The sequence below is a fragment of the Vulpes vulpes genome, chromosome 3, assembly GCF_048418805.1.
Source record: "Vulpes vulpes isolate BD-2025 chromosome 3, VulVul3, whole genome shotgun sequence".
NCBI classification, from domain to species: Eukaryota; Metazoa; Chordata; class Mammalia; order Carnivora; family Canidae; genus Vulpes; species Vulpes vulpes.
This window is the reverse complement of record NC_132782.1, coordinates 150,427,189-150,443,970: the sequence shown is the minus strand read 5'-3', so window position 1 is coordinate 150,443,970 and position 16,782 is coordinate 150,427,189. Positions and strand designations below refer to the sequence as shown.

Genomic DNA, 16,782 nt, shown 5'->3' with positions numbered 1-16,782 from the left:
CTTTTATGGAAGAAACAAGCCACAGGAGTATAGCAAAAGAGGCTTAATCTTTATAAATTGGGGCCTTTTCTGTCTCTTTGCTAGGCTAGGTGGCTGTATACAAACTCGGGTGGGAGGGGGCAAGAAACACCTCTTAACGTTTAAGGTTTTCTACATGGGTGAACTCTAGCCAACTCAAAGCAGATTGCTTACTTTAGTAAAAAAATTTACCATTTTATAAAAAAAAAAAAAATTAAATCATGACATGTTTAATTGAAATGGCTGTATTGTAATTAATATTTTGAGATAATTGTGATTTTGAGCTTATATATAAAAAGTTGTCATTTTTGTATGTGCTAAAAATGTACCACAATTAACAGTACTTTTTAGTTGAACTACATATTGATGTAAATAAACACTGAATGAAGACATATTTACTACTTTATTAACATAGATTGTGAATGTACTTAATGGAGTGTTTTTTTTTTTTTGCAGTATAAGACCATAATGACCTTGAAAGCTGCTTCATTTTATGTGCAAAGGAGTCCTATGAATCTATATTTTAAATTTACTGAATCAGTGAAATTAATCACTTTGTCAGTTAATTTGCAAATGCAAGCTGTATTCTCCAGGTTCTTTTATGTATTGACACTAATTGGTAAAGGTGTACAATGTGATTAGAATGCATTTGAAGATGCTTTCTGTACAGATACAAAATACAGGGACTACAATAATGCTGTGCAGTGTATAGCAGAGCCATTTTTCGGCTTTGGTGTACTCAACTTTTTCAGTATTTAAAAACGTGTTTTGAATAACCTAAAAGTCTCTTTATTGTATAAATAAAATGTCACCTTATTGTAAAGTGTCTTTTGTTTAATACTGAAGCAGACTGCTTAGTCAGCCACAGAGTTGTAGTATGAAAAGAGAATGTTTCTTTTAAACCAAAAACATAACCATATTATAATCCATATTTGAAAAATGTAATTTTTATTATGAACATGTATTTATCTTTACTAGCAATGATTTTTTTTTCATAATATAAGCATGCCTCTATGAGCCAAAAGCAAGCTAGCTACCTACCTAACTATATAAATTAATATACATTCTGTTGATTGGTTACTTAATAGAATCACATGGCAAGTTTCATCATGACTGATCAGCCTACCTCTGACATTTTACCTCTGACATTTTTGGTGTAAGTAAAAATATTTCTATTTTATTTTTACTAAATCCAGTTAACCTATAGCAAATTCCCTTTTAGAAAATTTCCACATGGCTAACAAGTTTAGTCTTATGAAGATAAGATGCAAATTTGAAAAGTAAGGCCCTGGAAATAAAAAAGATACACAAGGTTGGATCAGAACACACCAACAGATAGATAATGTATACAAATACCTGCTTAGTAATAAGTACTTAAGAAATTTCCAGGATTTCTATGTGATACATGTTATTATTTTCTATTGCTGATATCTATTGAATTAATAAAATAAGCTCTTCAGCACTTTTAAAAAGAAGAACAAAAGGTATTTCTAAACATATTTCGAGGGAAAAATATGCAGATCCAATCCCTTCAAATTTCTTGAATCCAGAAGTACTAGATCATTGTATGGAAACTAAATACTAAGAAGTCATTAAAAAAAAAAAAAAAGACTTGTCAAATTTTAGATTCAAAACTGTGAGAGCAATTTTAACAACACTCTTCCCTGTTTTCTCTACCAATAACTACATTTCATATAGCATTTCTGTTACATTAGAAATTCTGACAAAATGGTTTCATAAAATGGGAAAAGGCTAAACAAGTAACATTTCAACTAGATTAAAACAAAAACAAGACAGTGAATGTTAATTTAAAACTTATACCAAGACCAATCACATCACAAAAGTCTTATCATGAGTAAGGAAAAGTCTTATTTTTTTTACACCAAAAAAACAGTTTGGAATAAAATTCAACTTTATATCTAACAAAAAGGTAGAAATTAGATGGTCATATTCAAATCAATGGTTCACATTATATGTAACACAAACAGAAATAGGGGGAAATCCCCACTTTTACAAAAATGCTTTATCATTATAAAAATATCAAACTAACTTAAAAATTCACTTTTGAAGAAACTGCTATCTTATAAGGAATGAAAGGAAGATAAATCTTATACAAAACATTCAGAATAAATGCATGAATACTGCATGTGGTTATCACCTTTACAAATGCATAATGCCTTAGAAAAATGTTATTTATCAATGTAAGAAGTCTAAGAATTAACATGACCAAGATTATAAAATAGCTCCAATTTAAGTAGGAATCCGGTCTCTCAAATATTCCAGAATAGCAGCTGTTCCTTTCATTAATATGGCTGCTCGAGGAACACGGAATGGATTTCCATCTAGTAGTAATGTTCTAAACAAAAAAACAGAATTAAGAATTTTAACATTTTCTATTAGGGAGGCTTTTCTTCTAATTTCATTTGCAATTTTATAAATATAATCTGTGTATTTTTTTTCTATTTGTCCCTTTTCAAATCTAAGCATTTCAACAGATGTAATTAGAACTACAATAACCCAAACAACATTAATTGAATAGTTATTATATGAAAGGTATTGTGCTGAGTAATTTATGTTCGCTGGCTCTCAATTATAACACATAAATTACTCAACACAATGCATCATATGTAGACACCATTAATACTCCTATTTAATAGGTAAGGAAACAGAAATTCAGAGAAGACAGTTATGTCCAAGATCATACAGCCATTAAACAGAAGAGCTGTGACATGAATCACCATTTTACAATCCATCCTCTTCTCAATCTTACGATGACCAACTACATGGCTGAATTCTATCCACACATTAGAACGAGCACACTCGTCAGCATACCAAGGACTATAATGTAACCAATATATCCGCCCTTGACCCTGGGATACCAGGACACATGCCTGCGCTCTACCTCCCTTGACCAGATACACACACAAAATCTATTTACATGTTCTGAAATGAGGTTCAACTTAAGATTTGAGGGCTGGCTGATTTGTTTTTTTTTTATATAATTAATGAAATAAATGATAAAGAGACTTTTAATTTTCAGCAACTTAAGTATTTGTGTAAACAAAAGCCAAAGGATTCATACCCCATTATACAGTAGATCTAAATTATATCTTCAAAAAATTTTTTTTTATATCTTCAAAATTTGAATGGGCTGTGACAATTCTTTTTTTTTTTGTGACAATTCTTTTAAAGACTGATTATCTTAATTTATAAAAAGGAATTAATTACAGCCAGTTTTCTCATTATTCACAGGCTCCATATTGTGCTAATTTGCCTACCACTAAAATTTATTAATAACCCCAAAATCAGTACACATGGCACTTTCGAGGTCATTTTTGGATATGCACAACAGCACCAAAAAATCTGAGTCCATCAATAGGCACATTCTCAGCTGAGGTCAAATAAGGTGATGCTGTTCCTTCTTGTGTCAGTTCTCATACTGTAATCAACTGTCCTTTCTGTGATCTACTTAGGAGTGCAACATTTTTTGCATTTTTGTACTTTGTGTTGGTGAGTTTGCTGTTTAATATGCCCCACAAGTGTGGTGGCTCAACTGTTGTCTACTTTTCCTAAACACGTGAAGGGTGTCGTGTGCCTTACAGAGAAGATAAATATACCAGAGAAGCTTCACAGGCGTGAATTATAGTGTGGTCTGGCTCATAGTTAAAATATAGTAAATACAGAAACACACACAAAAAACAAGGTTCTATATTGACTCGTTCATGAAAATGTGACTAGAGGCTCCAAAGAGCCTAAGTATATAATTCCCCTAGCAGTAATGGTTCAGTACTCACTAATTTGGTGTTCACTTTATAAAATGCAACTACTGTAAATAACAAGAACCAACTGTATTTGCCTCTTACTGTTCACGAATATTGAGGTACTGAAACAGCTGCCAGTGCCCCCCAGTAAAGTAAAATATGCCAAACCATCATATACAGTTTTCAGTAATTAAACTACTTCTGACACATTCTGCTTAAGTACTTGGCTTTCTGTTGACATGTCAAACTCTCTTTAATTCATCTAACAAGCACCTATTGGGTGCTCACTGTGTTCTAGGCACTGGGACAACTCTCTTCTAAAGGAGGAAAAAGAAATGGTATAAATGAGTCCATAAAAGGCAGGATAGAAAATCAGAGAGAGGGACTAACTCTGCTTGGAGAAGAGGGAAGGTTTTTCAAAGATGATATTTAGGTTGATTACTGATAAAAGCAGGGTAGAGGCATTTAAGGCCCAAGTAACAACTAACACAGAATAAGAAAGGCCATGCTGGGCTTGAAATAAATGGTCAAAGTCTGTAATCAGATTTTGAAAAACCTTATATACATAACTGGGGAGTTTATATTTCCCTGACATTTTTTATGCAGTGGAGTTTCGAGTTATACACACACAGTGGTGACAAAAGGATCAGAAAACAATCAGTTCCTATGTTTACACATAGATTATGCCATAATAAACAAAGCTAAAAATACACATTTTTGGTAAAACTTGAAAAATGAAATTGGGATCCTGGATTTTGTTACCTGTTATTTTTAACACATTAAATTGTTTACCTCAACTTTCCTGGGAGTACCTCAACAAGACAAAAACAACTTACAAACTGATCAAATAAACGGTAAACCTTAGCGTAATGGTGTGGTTACCTTAAGTTCACACAATTACCAAGCTCTGGTGGAATTTGTAGGAGGTCATTATTTTGAAGGTCCAATGTGATCAGATTTTCCATTGCCTTCATTTTCTGAGGGTCCACAGATCCAACCTGGTTGTTACTAATCAAAATTGTTTCAAGTGTGGGAATGTGATACAGAACGTCAGGTAGTATTTTGAACCTATTAAAATATGAACAGAATCAAGGCAAAATCATTCCTTCAAATAAATGATCTTAAGTTTGATACCATGATGTAGTTTTCTTCAGTGTAATTTATTTTGTATCTGGTTTAAGTCCTCTATTCAAATTTTCAAGAAAATGAATGGATTCTGGAAACCATGAAATATATGTTAAGTAGACAGACTTTGTAACACTTTGTATTTATTGTGCAAATCCAACCAAAGTTTAGAGTAAATTCCCCTATGTTTTTCTTTTCACATTTATGAAACAAGAAAATCCTCCCGAGAGCCTCTCTACAAAGGTCTCATGTAGGTATTCTTCCTTGGTTTGCTTTTACTTCTTATGAAAAGGAATTACTACCAATATATTAAGTAGATATTAGAGATTTATATTTTACTCCGATGGAAGCTTCCAAAATACGTGCATCTTTGGTTCTTGAAAAGATCACAAACTAACACTGACTGCTGCTTGCTCATCTAAAGTACTACTGTAGGTGTCACAAAAAAAGAAGGCAAGGCTCCGAGCAACAATATTAAGGATCTCTTGGGGGACAGTGGCTAGCATGGTTTCAGTGTGAGATAAACTGTGGCATGGACTAGAAAAGACAAGGGATGGGCTGAAGGAGAGTTTAATAGCTGTGGCCTTTTTACTTCCCCATATTGCCCTTTTATTTTGTTGCCTTGATGTGAAAGCAAGCAAGCAAGCAAGCAAGCAATGGCAAGCATAAACTCAAGATGGCTCTGAAGTTCCAGCGGGACTAGAGAGTTAGTAACTAGGAGTACAGAGGGACCAAACTGCCCAAAGCAGTCCTCCCTCTTCTTTCTCAGCAATGCCTGAACAAGGGAATCTAAATAGATGTAGCTCACCTGTTAACACAGAAGTTAGCTTCTGCTATCTTCCCAAAGACATCACATGAAAATGTTTTTGACAGCTCAATAGACAATAGAGAACTGATAGTTCAGGTCACAAAGATTAGCAAATTATCTGAGAAGCACATATATTTTTAAATACTGATATAACCTACAACATGAGAAAGCATGAGCAATAATGAAGCAGACAGAACAAAAATTTAAATAGGCAGTATTTTAGACACATCACTGTGCCTTAGCTCCCTCAACTGCAGATGAGGAATAATAACAATTGTACTAAACTTATTGTTGTAAGGGCTGCATGTTTAAGCTGGAATGCAGTAAGTACATGTTAGTTATTAATATTTAGATTATTGCCAGAATCAGCTTACATCATAGGAAACAAACGGCCTAGTTGTTAAGGGCCCAAGCACTGGAGGCAAGCCACCTGAGCTCAAACCCCGGATCTATAATTTACTATTTTTGTGAACCTTAGCAAAGCATAAATATCTAATATTTACTTAATTATACTGCCAGTAATTCTGTTTCATTAGAAATAAAAGCGAACTAAGGAAGAATACCTATGTGGAGACATTTTATAGAAAAGCTTAGGAGGATTCCCTTAACTTCTAATCCTTGATTTTTAAATGAACAGGACAGATTCACAGTGAGAGAAACCTCTACCTTTTGTGAGGACTCAATGAGATAATATATGCCCTTAGTCCTGTGACAGCAGATAATAAGCTCCCAATAAGTATTAGCTACTCTTAATTATTAGCAGTATCTTTAGTGTTTGCAGAATGAAATCTATAAGTTGGCGTATAAAGCTCTGAAAGGACTCGCTCCCGCTTATGTGACCACCTTGGTTTATTATTTCTACTCCTCTACCCCCTCACTTGAGGGTCCGAGCCATATCAAACTGCTGGAAGTGTCCCAAACACACCATGTTCCCATCCATTTGTGCCTTAGTGCCCGTCATGTGCTCCGCCTGGGAAGCCTGATCCCTGTGTGTCTGGCTGACGTCTAATTTTTAGGTCTCGGCTTCTATGCTGTCTCCTCTACCTTTGGCCAATCTCAGAAAACATCTTTTCCTAGGCACTGCATTTTCACTATAGCAATTATAATTATTTATTTACATCTGTCTTCCTACTAGGCTACAAGTTTCTTAAAATTGTTAAAAGGAAAAGTCTACTAGACATCAGCTGTGAAAATTCTAAGAAAGCAGTATCACTTTCAATTCTAGCTAGAATAAGGTGAAAATAAACCTGAATATTTAAATAAACACACGAGGCCTTTTGATTGGACTCTTTGAGGTGTATTCTCTAAGACCTATAAATTCTCCACATAAATATCCTTAGTCATAGATTAGTCTGTTCTCTCACCTGTTAAAGGAAAGGTTAATTGTTTGTAATCTTATCAGCGATTCCATTTCTTCAGGCAAAGAATTTAAAAAATTGTTCCTAAATTGGAAAGAAAAAGATTATTTATGAAGTCTGAAAATCTGTACAAGTTTAATTTATAATTAATGTGTTGACCAGACACAAAACTACATAGCTTGGTTTGTTAGTCCTTAATCCAATCGCATTAAGGCTGAGTCCTGAGAATTGTGAATCAGTCAGCTGGCTCAGGTATTTGATTAGTGTGCCAAATCCTAATACCAATACACAACCAACTGATAAAGCAACCAAATCTTTAATAATACACTTAATGGGGCAAATACTGTAAACTAATCACTTCCCTCCTTCGAACTAATCTCAGCAGTACTTCTTACAGATAGGGCGGCCATGGAGAGATCATGCCTGTAAATACCATATTATTTGATGCCACAAATATTTGACTGATGTTTAACACATATATCTTGCATACAGACATGAAATTCTAAGCAGAACTGTAAAATTTTATGAAAAAACAAAAAACAAGTGATGAGATTCTGTATAACTAGAAATTTGGAGCTTTCTACTCCATAGGTATTAAGCAAGTCCATTTCTACTAAGTTTAGAATTTCAATTTGTACAATGCTAATATGAAATATTTTTAAGAATCTTATAAACAAGGATGGCAGCAAATAGAATCTCATTTACTGTTAGAAGGATCTGGGAATAATGTTAAAAGGAAGGTTAACAACAAGAAGAAGGATTCTAGGCCCTATATAATTACTAATAATAGAAAATATTTGTGAGAAAATTATATCCAACTAGATGGCTACCTGTTACAACTGAGTCATTTTCTCTAAATTTCTTTGGGTTCAGAAGTCAAGCCTATATATTGTCATACTTTCTACACCTATGTTCTTTTTCGTTTTCTTCAGTTACTGTCTCTAATAACTTGTACTGAATAACGTACTGCTGGTTTCTATCCTTTTCCAAGAGTCTTATATAGCTACTGATATCAGATATAAAAGCGTACATTAGTCACTTAATTAGAAACCTGAAGGTATAGACAATGACATACACATAACACACTCTAAGAATGGGACAAAAATAAAGAGAGCAGTAATTGAGTACATGAATTTATTCTCTCTGCTCCATTAATGCTGAACACTACAACATGGTTTTACACAGCTTTGCCAGTGTAATTGCCACACCAAAACAGAGGCAATTCGACATTTAATAGGAGCAGAGTATTAGATTTGCTTTAATCCCATAAGCCAAAAAAAGTCTCTACAAGCAGAATAAATCCTCAAACAGAAAAAACTTAGCTTATTCTTATTTACCTATTGTTTGAGCAGAGCAAGAGGAGTTACAGCTTAAAGAAACTAAAAGCGCACCTCGTAACAACATATGAGTAGGAAGTGTAGATAATGAAGTAATAGTATACAAATAAAGACTTAAAGCCCAGGGCAACCTGGGTGGCTCAGAGGTTGAGCATCTGCCTTTGGCTCAGGTCATGATCCTGAGGTCCTGGGATTGAGTCCCACATCGGGCTCCCGCAGGGAGGCATGCTTCTCCCTCTGCCTGGGTCTCTGCCTCTCTCTGCGTGTCTCTCATGAATAAATAACATAATTAAAAAAAAAAAAAAAAAGAAAATCTGAAAGCCCAAACAAATAAATATTTGACTATCTACCTCTTGGTCATTTATTATTATTTTTTTTTAATTTTTATTTATTTATGATAGTCACAGAGAGAGAGAGAGAGAGAGAGGCAGAGACAGAGGCAGAGGGAGAAGCAGGCTCCATGCACTGGGAGCCTGATGTGGGATTCGATCCCGGGTCTCCAGGATCGCGCCCTGGGCCAAAGGCAAGCGCCAAACCACTGCGCCACCCAGGGATCCCTGGTCATTTATTATTACTAATCCTCAAAGAACTGTAGCAATTCCGATCCTGTCACTTCAACTTAGGACATATTTAAATTAAACTTCCTATTACCTCCACAGAGCCTTAAATAGTTTGTTTTCTTTTCTTTTGTTGCCACTCATGGTGGTCTTTTCTTTCTTTCTGGTCTTGAATGTTTACTATACTTTGAAACCAAATAGGTTTTCTTCTTAAGATTTTATTAATTTGAAAGGGAAAGAGAGTGAAAGAGCAAAAGAGAGAAAGAAAGAAAGAAAAGGGAGGGAGGGAGGGCCCGAGCACAAGCAGGGAGGGGCAGAGGGAGAGGAAGAAGCAGACACCCGGCTGAACAGAGGGCCGATGCAGGATCAATCCCAGGATTCTGGGATCATAACCTGAGCTGAAGGCAGCCACTTAACTGAGTCCCCAAGAGCCCCCAAATAGGTTCTTATTTTAAGGGAAGCCAGGCTAGCTGCTGCGCCAACATAGGATTTTGAGTTTTATGCCATTTACTTTCAGAAAAGGAACGATTGGAAACAAACACTTCCATGGACTATTTGTAATTTTAAGCATAAATTTAAAGAATGTGTTAATATTTTTGTAATATTTCTTACTTAACTTATAAATTGCCTAAAATGATAGATGTTTGATTAAAATATTTCCTAAATGCCTAATTTTAGATTTGTCCAAAAATGTTTATTAATAAACTAAAGAGCAATTTCCACACATACTCAGGAAATACGAGGGAAAGAACAAATGTTAGGCTAAACTCAAAGACAAGTTATAATGAAAAAAAGGGAAGCAACAGCATCAATAAATACCTGAGATCTAAAAAAGTCAATTTCTGAAGCATACATAATTCCAAGGATATAAAGGAAAGCTTATTAAAACTGAGATTGACATCAGAAACCATTTCCTTCAGTTCCACAATCCTGAAACAAAAACAATTTTAAAATGTTAGCTCTTGAATTTACTGTCAGAACTTCAAAACTCCAAGGAGATCACAGGAGGAAAAATCCTATATTATTTTTGCTAAAATTAAGATTTCCTGTAACTTTTACTTTTCTTACTAAAATTTCAGTTTGGATGTGTATTCTGTAACATAGTAGTTTTCTTTTAAGACTGCATAATATAATATTCTGAGGACCTCACAATGATTTTTAACTATGATACATCAAACTTTTTAAAGTATAAGATTTTTTTTGTTCAAATTAACATTATATTGATCATGACCACAAGAAAACATTAAGTTAATTCCGAGGTTTAGTTAAGTGTCATGACTAAATAACTTAAGTCAAAGACGTAAAGAGAAAGACTTAAACACTTCTAAGCAAGCCTAATCAACCTTAGTAATTTTAAAGCACACTATTACTCTAAGAAATGTTAGATATGATTTGCCAACAAATGAAACTACATGAAAGAAAGTATATCAACTGCTGTGCTAAAGAAAGATGAGTTTGGATATGTAACTGATAAAACTTTTTTTGGAAAGTTTTTGCATATATGTACTGAGATAATTCTGGAAATCTGATCTAAAGAAATAGTATGTTTTGTTTTATTCATTGCCATAATTAACCACCTTATAGTATTAGATAATTTAGATTTTAGAAGTATTGTTTATAACAGAGGAAAACACTTATGATAAAGAAACCAGTTAAGATAGAAATGGTATAGGTAATTCTAAATGGGAAATAGCTTGAAATAAAACATGCCATGAACAGAATAAATCAACGATGGGACTAAAAATGATCTGTCCCTTCATTTTGTCCAAAATTTTATGAATAAGTATTATTTTCACAACCAGGAAATTATATAGTGAAAAGTATACTTGGGAAATAAAAATTTAAGAGGGAAAACTCTCAGGATCACGGTATGTCCTGACTACCTTTCTTCTTTGGCTCCCTATATTGCCAAAAAATGTGTCGAGAAACACTGTTGTTTTGCACATGCAGACTGTGAGGTAAAATGAGAAAGTGATGAAGGTGATGCGTTTTAGCTCCTTCCACCTCCATTCCCAGTTTTGACCCAGGATTCCCCAGGCAGACTTATACTGAGGACAAATCTAACTGCTCAGTTCTTCCGTCCAGTACCCACAGAGCCCTTTAAAGAAGAGAGAAGTAGATGGACTAGATCTCCTTCTGCTATGGAATTTCAAAGTTAATTGACTTTTAAGATATATATTTTCCAAAGTATGCTCTGCAAAATAGAAAGCAAGTTAGTTTGTCTTTTTAAAAAATTTTAACATCTAAACAATATTTTTGACAGTCAGATGACTGTTATTTTCCCAATCATCTTTTTTTTTTTTAAGTACTTAAGGGCTAAGCACCAATTAAGTACTTTGTGTGGATCATGTCATTTAATTTAATTCTTATAAAATAGCTACTTTCTTATCTTTACTTCATAGGTAGGGAAACTAAGAGCAGCTAGTTAGCCTGTTCAAAGCCACACAACTCACAGATCTGGGATTCAGATACATGTAACTGACTCCATTGTCCAAGTTCTTTATCATCACCCTATCCTGTTTCCCATACTGTTGTTTTAATTGCAAGGTTATATGTCAACTCTCTTTGGGTATATAGTTTACTACGAGATAATCATTTTAAAAGTTCAATATTATACTAATTTTCTCTCATAACCTAAAGATTTTGCTATAACTAATTTCAACAAAGACATACTGAACAGTACAAGTACAATGCCCGTGACTTGTAATATTTGACAGTGAAGTATTCTTTTCTGCGAAGAAAATATTGACAGAATTAATTGTTTTTTTATTACTTTTACAGTCAGTGAAAAAAAAATTCAGTGGCTTGGCAATTCATTAGCATAAAGCCCAAAATGAAAATTCCTATTAATCCACACGGCCCTGGCTTTGGATTGTGTCTTAAAACTTTTGCACTAATAATTCTAACACCTATTTTCCATGTTTAAACTGTAAACGAAAAAGAAACCAAATTTAAAAAAACTAATATACCTCTCAGAACTAATGTTAATATGTCTCAGAGAATACTTAGGTGAATTTTGCTAAATCCCTCAAGTATCAATAATAAGAAAAATTCTACATATACTTCTACTAGAAAACTATGAAAAAATAATTACTCTTGCTACTCAGATGCAAACACACCAGAGGATGAGTCACAACTTAATAGAAATGACATCATGAACAACTCTCACCTTTTAGGAATTTCACATAGCTGATTCTTACTGAAGTTAACGGAAGTGATAATGTTGCTTTTTACTGCATCAAATACTTCATCAGGAATTAAAGTTGTTTGTTTATCACTAAATGAAAAATGGTTTTAAAATGCATCATTCTTAGCAGTCAGAAAGATATGATTATCACTTTTCACTTTTAAAGGCCCTTAAAGATTTTATAAGAGTTTTCAAGGCAGCAAAGCAGTTGCTTATGAAGAACATTTTGAAACTCTGTAAAGAATGTCACAAAAACCTACAAACTCACAAAATACTAACCATGAAGAATTTAGACACCATATCATATCGCAATACACTGTATCATGCTTTTTGAGCATTCACATACTCAGTGTGAATAAAAACATGTATCTTCAGAGTCTAAGATGTTTAGAAATCATATAGTAAATAGACACAGTAATTAGGAAGTAGATTCTTCTACCTCAGAATAGAACTAAATCTGTAATTTTAAAACTGTTGTCATCCCTTTTCTAACAGGGACCATCTGTCAACTTTATGTAGCTATGTAATAATTAACTGCAAGGTAATACTCATTTTTAAAAGTTAAGCATTATCAACATTATACTAAATTGTTTCTCATCACCTAAGCCAAATTCTCTCTGCTTTAGCATGTGACAAGGTAGACAGGGTAGTGGCCTTAGACTAAACTATTCCTGTTTTTTTTTTTACCATTAAGGAGCTTTTTAAAAATTCACTTTCTCTTAACCTCAGTTCTGTGAAATTAGAATCTGAAGAGTTATTCACTGTTACATTACATGGGCCAGATCTTTCGCAAATGCAAATGTAAATAAATTTCCTTAAGATTTTCAATAAAGTATACATTTAATATTAAATAAAAGTATAATAGTACTCTGACATTTGCAGATTTAACAATGTCGATGCTATAATTAGCCCTACATTCTTCTTTTATAATGTTTATGACTAATACATCATCTACTGAAAAATATTAATGGGATGTCAAACTAATGACTATACGAAGAAGAAACAATTATTACATATAACGTCCAATATAGAGAAATCTGTAAGAAAGGCATTGTAATACAAATAGGTAAAAAGACACCCTAAATTCAGTTTTTATAGCCTCTGCTGCTGTAGGGCCCTATTTTTTATTGTGCAGATGAAGCATTTTTACTTTTTCAATCAGAAACGCTTAAGTCATGGGAAACTGATTTATTGTAATCAAACACTGCAGATTCACACTCTTGAAAAAAATTAGTTGAAGGCATTTAGGCCTTGAGATTGAGAATTCATTTATATTTTAATGGAATACTCCTTTCCAGTTAAAGTCTCTGAGGAAAATAAATTACAATAAATTCAGAATCAAAAAATGTAATAAGATGCATGGTTTTCAGTGCTATCTTTATAACACTTCTGTGGTATCTGTGACTTTAAAAAGTAGGAATGGTTATCTCAGATACAATTGTATCAATATTACTTTATAGATTCTTTGGAAGATTAAAAGCAACAGCATATGTAAAATACCTTCCTAGCACAGAACAGGAACTCAATAAATGATATCCAGGGTTAAAGGAATAAAGGGTGAGGAAAAGAAAATTCTAAGGCAGAAATTAAGTCTGTCTTATCATCAGTCAGTGTATTGTGACACCTAGCATAGGATTTGAAACGTAGCAGGTTCCAAAAATGTCTACTGAATAAATGAGTATGTTATGTGGAAGAAAAGACATGCTAAGCTACCATATGTTATGCTATGAGAAAAGAGGGATGCAAATATTAAGTATGGAAGACTATTCTCTTGTGTTACAAAGAAGGAAGTAGGCTTAAGCAGTGATTTCTATATACAATGAAGAATGTCAGACTAGAGGTGGAAACAAGGTGAATGAAACAACAGATCTGAAATGGAAACTGTATCTTGACTGCTGAGAAGGTGGTTCCTACTGACACATTAAGACTGAATAAATCTGAAGACTGAATAACTGAATAAATCTGGTCACCTGACTTGAACTTGGAACTTCAGTCTGTATCCTTTTGTATTTTCATTATAATATCCAGACATGAGCTAATCACAGTAGGAGCTTTGACAGTATTGGTTACTTCTATCATTGTTGCCTTAGGCAGTACTGAAAGAGTACCTAACAATCTTTGCATAGGTATCTTCTTTTCGGAATCAAATACACGTCCATAAAATAGACATTTTTAGGTTTCTGTCTCAACTTTTATACCAATACTGCAATTGTTCCAGGTTTAATACATATGTACTAGAGCATATTATTATGGCTTATCATTTGGCTTATACGTATTAATGCTTTGCCAGCTTTAGGTCTACATTAACTAAATAATACTAATTTCTTATTTACTAATAGAGACCTTCCCAATATAAAATCCTGGGTGGCTCAGTAGTTGAGCATCTACCTTTGGCCCAGGGCGGAATCCTGGGGTCGGTCCTGGGATGGAGTCCCGCATCAGGCTCCCCGCAGGGAGCCTGCTTCTCCCTCTGCCTGTATCTCTGCCTTCTCTCTGTGTCTCTCATAATAAATAAAATCTTTAAAATAAATAAATAAACAAAAATAAAATCCTCTCTTGAGGTTGGTTACGGAGTCAAAAAATTACATTACCAGACAATACTGTCACTCTTTTTTTACAATCATAAAATGTTCTTTATTATAAAAATGTCAATATTAATAATCATTTATCTCTAAAGCATAATAAACACAAATCACTGAAGGAATGGTCATTTAAGTCCACTGTACTTTTAATATGCTCTTATCTCATCACTGTTTCTGCAATTGCTATTATTCTAAATACCAATACACTCTGATGAATACTTCCTCACCAACTTTCCTTTCATCTGAAGGATTATTTTTCAAAATTTCCTATTATGTTCTGCAGTGTTTAAGAAAATTACATACCGGGGATCCCTGGGTGGCTCAGCGGTTTGGCGCCTGCCTTTAGCCTAGGGCCTGATCCTGGACATCCTGGATCAAGTCCCACATCGGGCTCCCTGCATGGAGCCTGCTTCTCCCTCTGCCTGTGTCTCTGCCTTCTGCCTCTCTCTCTGTGTCTTTCATGAATAAATAAATAAAACTAAAAAAAAAAAAGAAAGAAAATTACATACCTATAGTCTAATATTTTTAATGTGATGATAGCATGTACATTGACTCTGGATTCACTTGGTAGTGTCATGGCAGTCTCAACAACAGAATCACTTTGGTTAGGTCCATCATCTGGCAAGAGAAAAGTTATATGAAAACAATATTTATACTATAAAGTCACTTCTAAATTCCTGAAAATAGTAAAAATGGTACACATGACTTCTAGATATTATTGGTGAGAATGTCTTTAGTCATATACTTTATTTCTAATAACTCAAATCTACGTCTAGAACTTATTATTTAATTAATAGAAAATAGATAAAATTACTATAATATGGCTTCAAAATCTTCTAATAAATCCTATCCTAAGAAAATTTAGGAGTAGAAAATAACCTATAGGTAGGAGTAGAAATTTAGGAGTAGAAAATAACTATAATCTCTCAGAAGAAACAATGATACTAATCCTTCCTCTTAAGAAAAATAATATGGAGGGGCACTTGGGTAGCTAAGTCAGTTAAGCATCTGCCTTCTGCTCAGGTCATGACCTCAGAGTTCTAGGATCAAGCCCCTCGTCCAGCTCTTGCTTCTATCCTCTCTGCTCATGTTCTCTCTTGCTGTCTCTGTTGCTATCTCTCTCTCTCTCTCTCTCAAATAAATAAATAAAATCTTTAAAAAAGAGAGAAGAAAAATAATATGGTCTATTAGAAGGAATTTGTTAACAAAGGAAAAGTATTACTTCCCACAAATGTCTACCAAATAGGTATATTTCAGGACACCTGCAAGAGATTTCAAGCCATCTGAACAGAAGTAAAATATGACTATTAACCTTCTACAGTGAAAAAAATGAAATAGTCCTAGCATTCATAAGTTAAAAGCAGAGAGCACACCAAAAGAACATAAAACAAATAGTAGTACCCCTTGTCTTGCTTCAGCCCAATAGGCATTTATTTATTTGTTTGTTTTTTAAAGATTTTAATTATTCATTAATTCAAGAGAGACACAGAGAGAAAGACAGGCAGAGGGAGAAGCAGCCTCCTCACAGGGAGCCCGATGTGGGACTAGATCTCTGGACCTTGCCATCACACCGAGCCAAAGGCAGACGCTCAACCACCAGGGCCCCCCCAGGTGTCCCTCCAGTAGGCTTTTACTGAACATTTGTTGAATACTGTGAAGTATATTTCTCTTGCATGGAGCTCACTAATTACTCACTAATCAATAATCATTAAGCTAGTTTTCTTATGCAAACATCATATGGATATTTTATTTATAGAAGTAGCATAGAATAAAATACCGTATCAAATAAAAATAAAAGACACCAAGATATATATCAGTATTAAGTAATGCTTTAGTATTTAGAAGTACCCTAGCAGTTTGGTTATGTCACTTTAAAGAATATGAAATATATATTGCCAATTTAGATCAGCAGATAGGCAATATTAAATCACAACAAAACCTAGCATTATTTTTTAAACATGTGTATATGAGTATGACAACATACTGAGATAGAGTATTCTCAACATTTTCAAAGAGCTAATTTTAATAATCAGCATCAGAACGAATGTA

General features: G+C 33.8%; 1 protein-coding gene across 5 annotated transcripts in view; it reads right to left on the bottom strand.

The window, feature by feature from the left end:
* Nucleotides 1-949: 949 nt before the first annotated feature.
* LRRC40 (leucine rich repeat containing 40) overlaps nucleotides 950-16,782 on the bottom strand; it is a 48,816-nt gene continuing 32,983 nt past the window's right edge. For 3 of the 5 annotated variants that reach the window (XM_072754901.1, XM_072754899.1, XM_072754902.1), the window contains 6 exons: nucleotides 15,243-15,351; nucleotides 12,134-12,241; nucleotides 9,784-9,894; nucleotides 7,077-7,154; nucleotides 4,662-4,847; nucleotides 950-2,374 (listed from right to left, as the gene is read on the bottom strand). In XM_072754901.1, coding sequence (XP_072611002.1) covers nucleotides 2,269-2,374; nucleotides 4,662-4,847; nucleotides 7,077-7,154; nucleotides 9,784-9,894; nucleotides 12,134-12,241; nucleotides 15,243-15,351 — 698 coding nt within the window. In that variant the 3' untranslated portion in view covers nucleotides 950-2,268. The remainder of the gene's footprint in view (nucleotides 2,375-4,661; nucleotides 4,848-7,076; nucleotides 7,155-9,783; nucleotides 9,895-12,133; nucleotides 12,242-15,242; nucleotides 15,352-16,782) is intronic. The other 2 variants (XM_072754900.1, XM_072754903.1) reach the window with 1 other exon arrangement.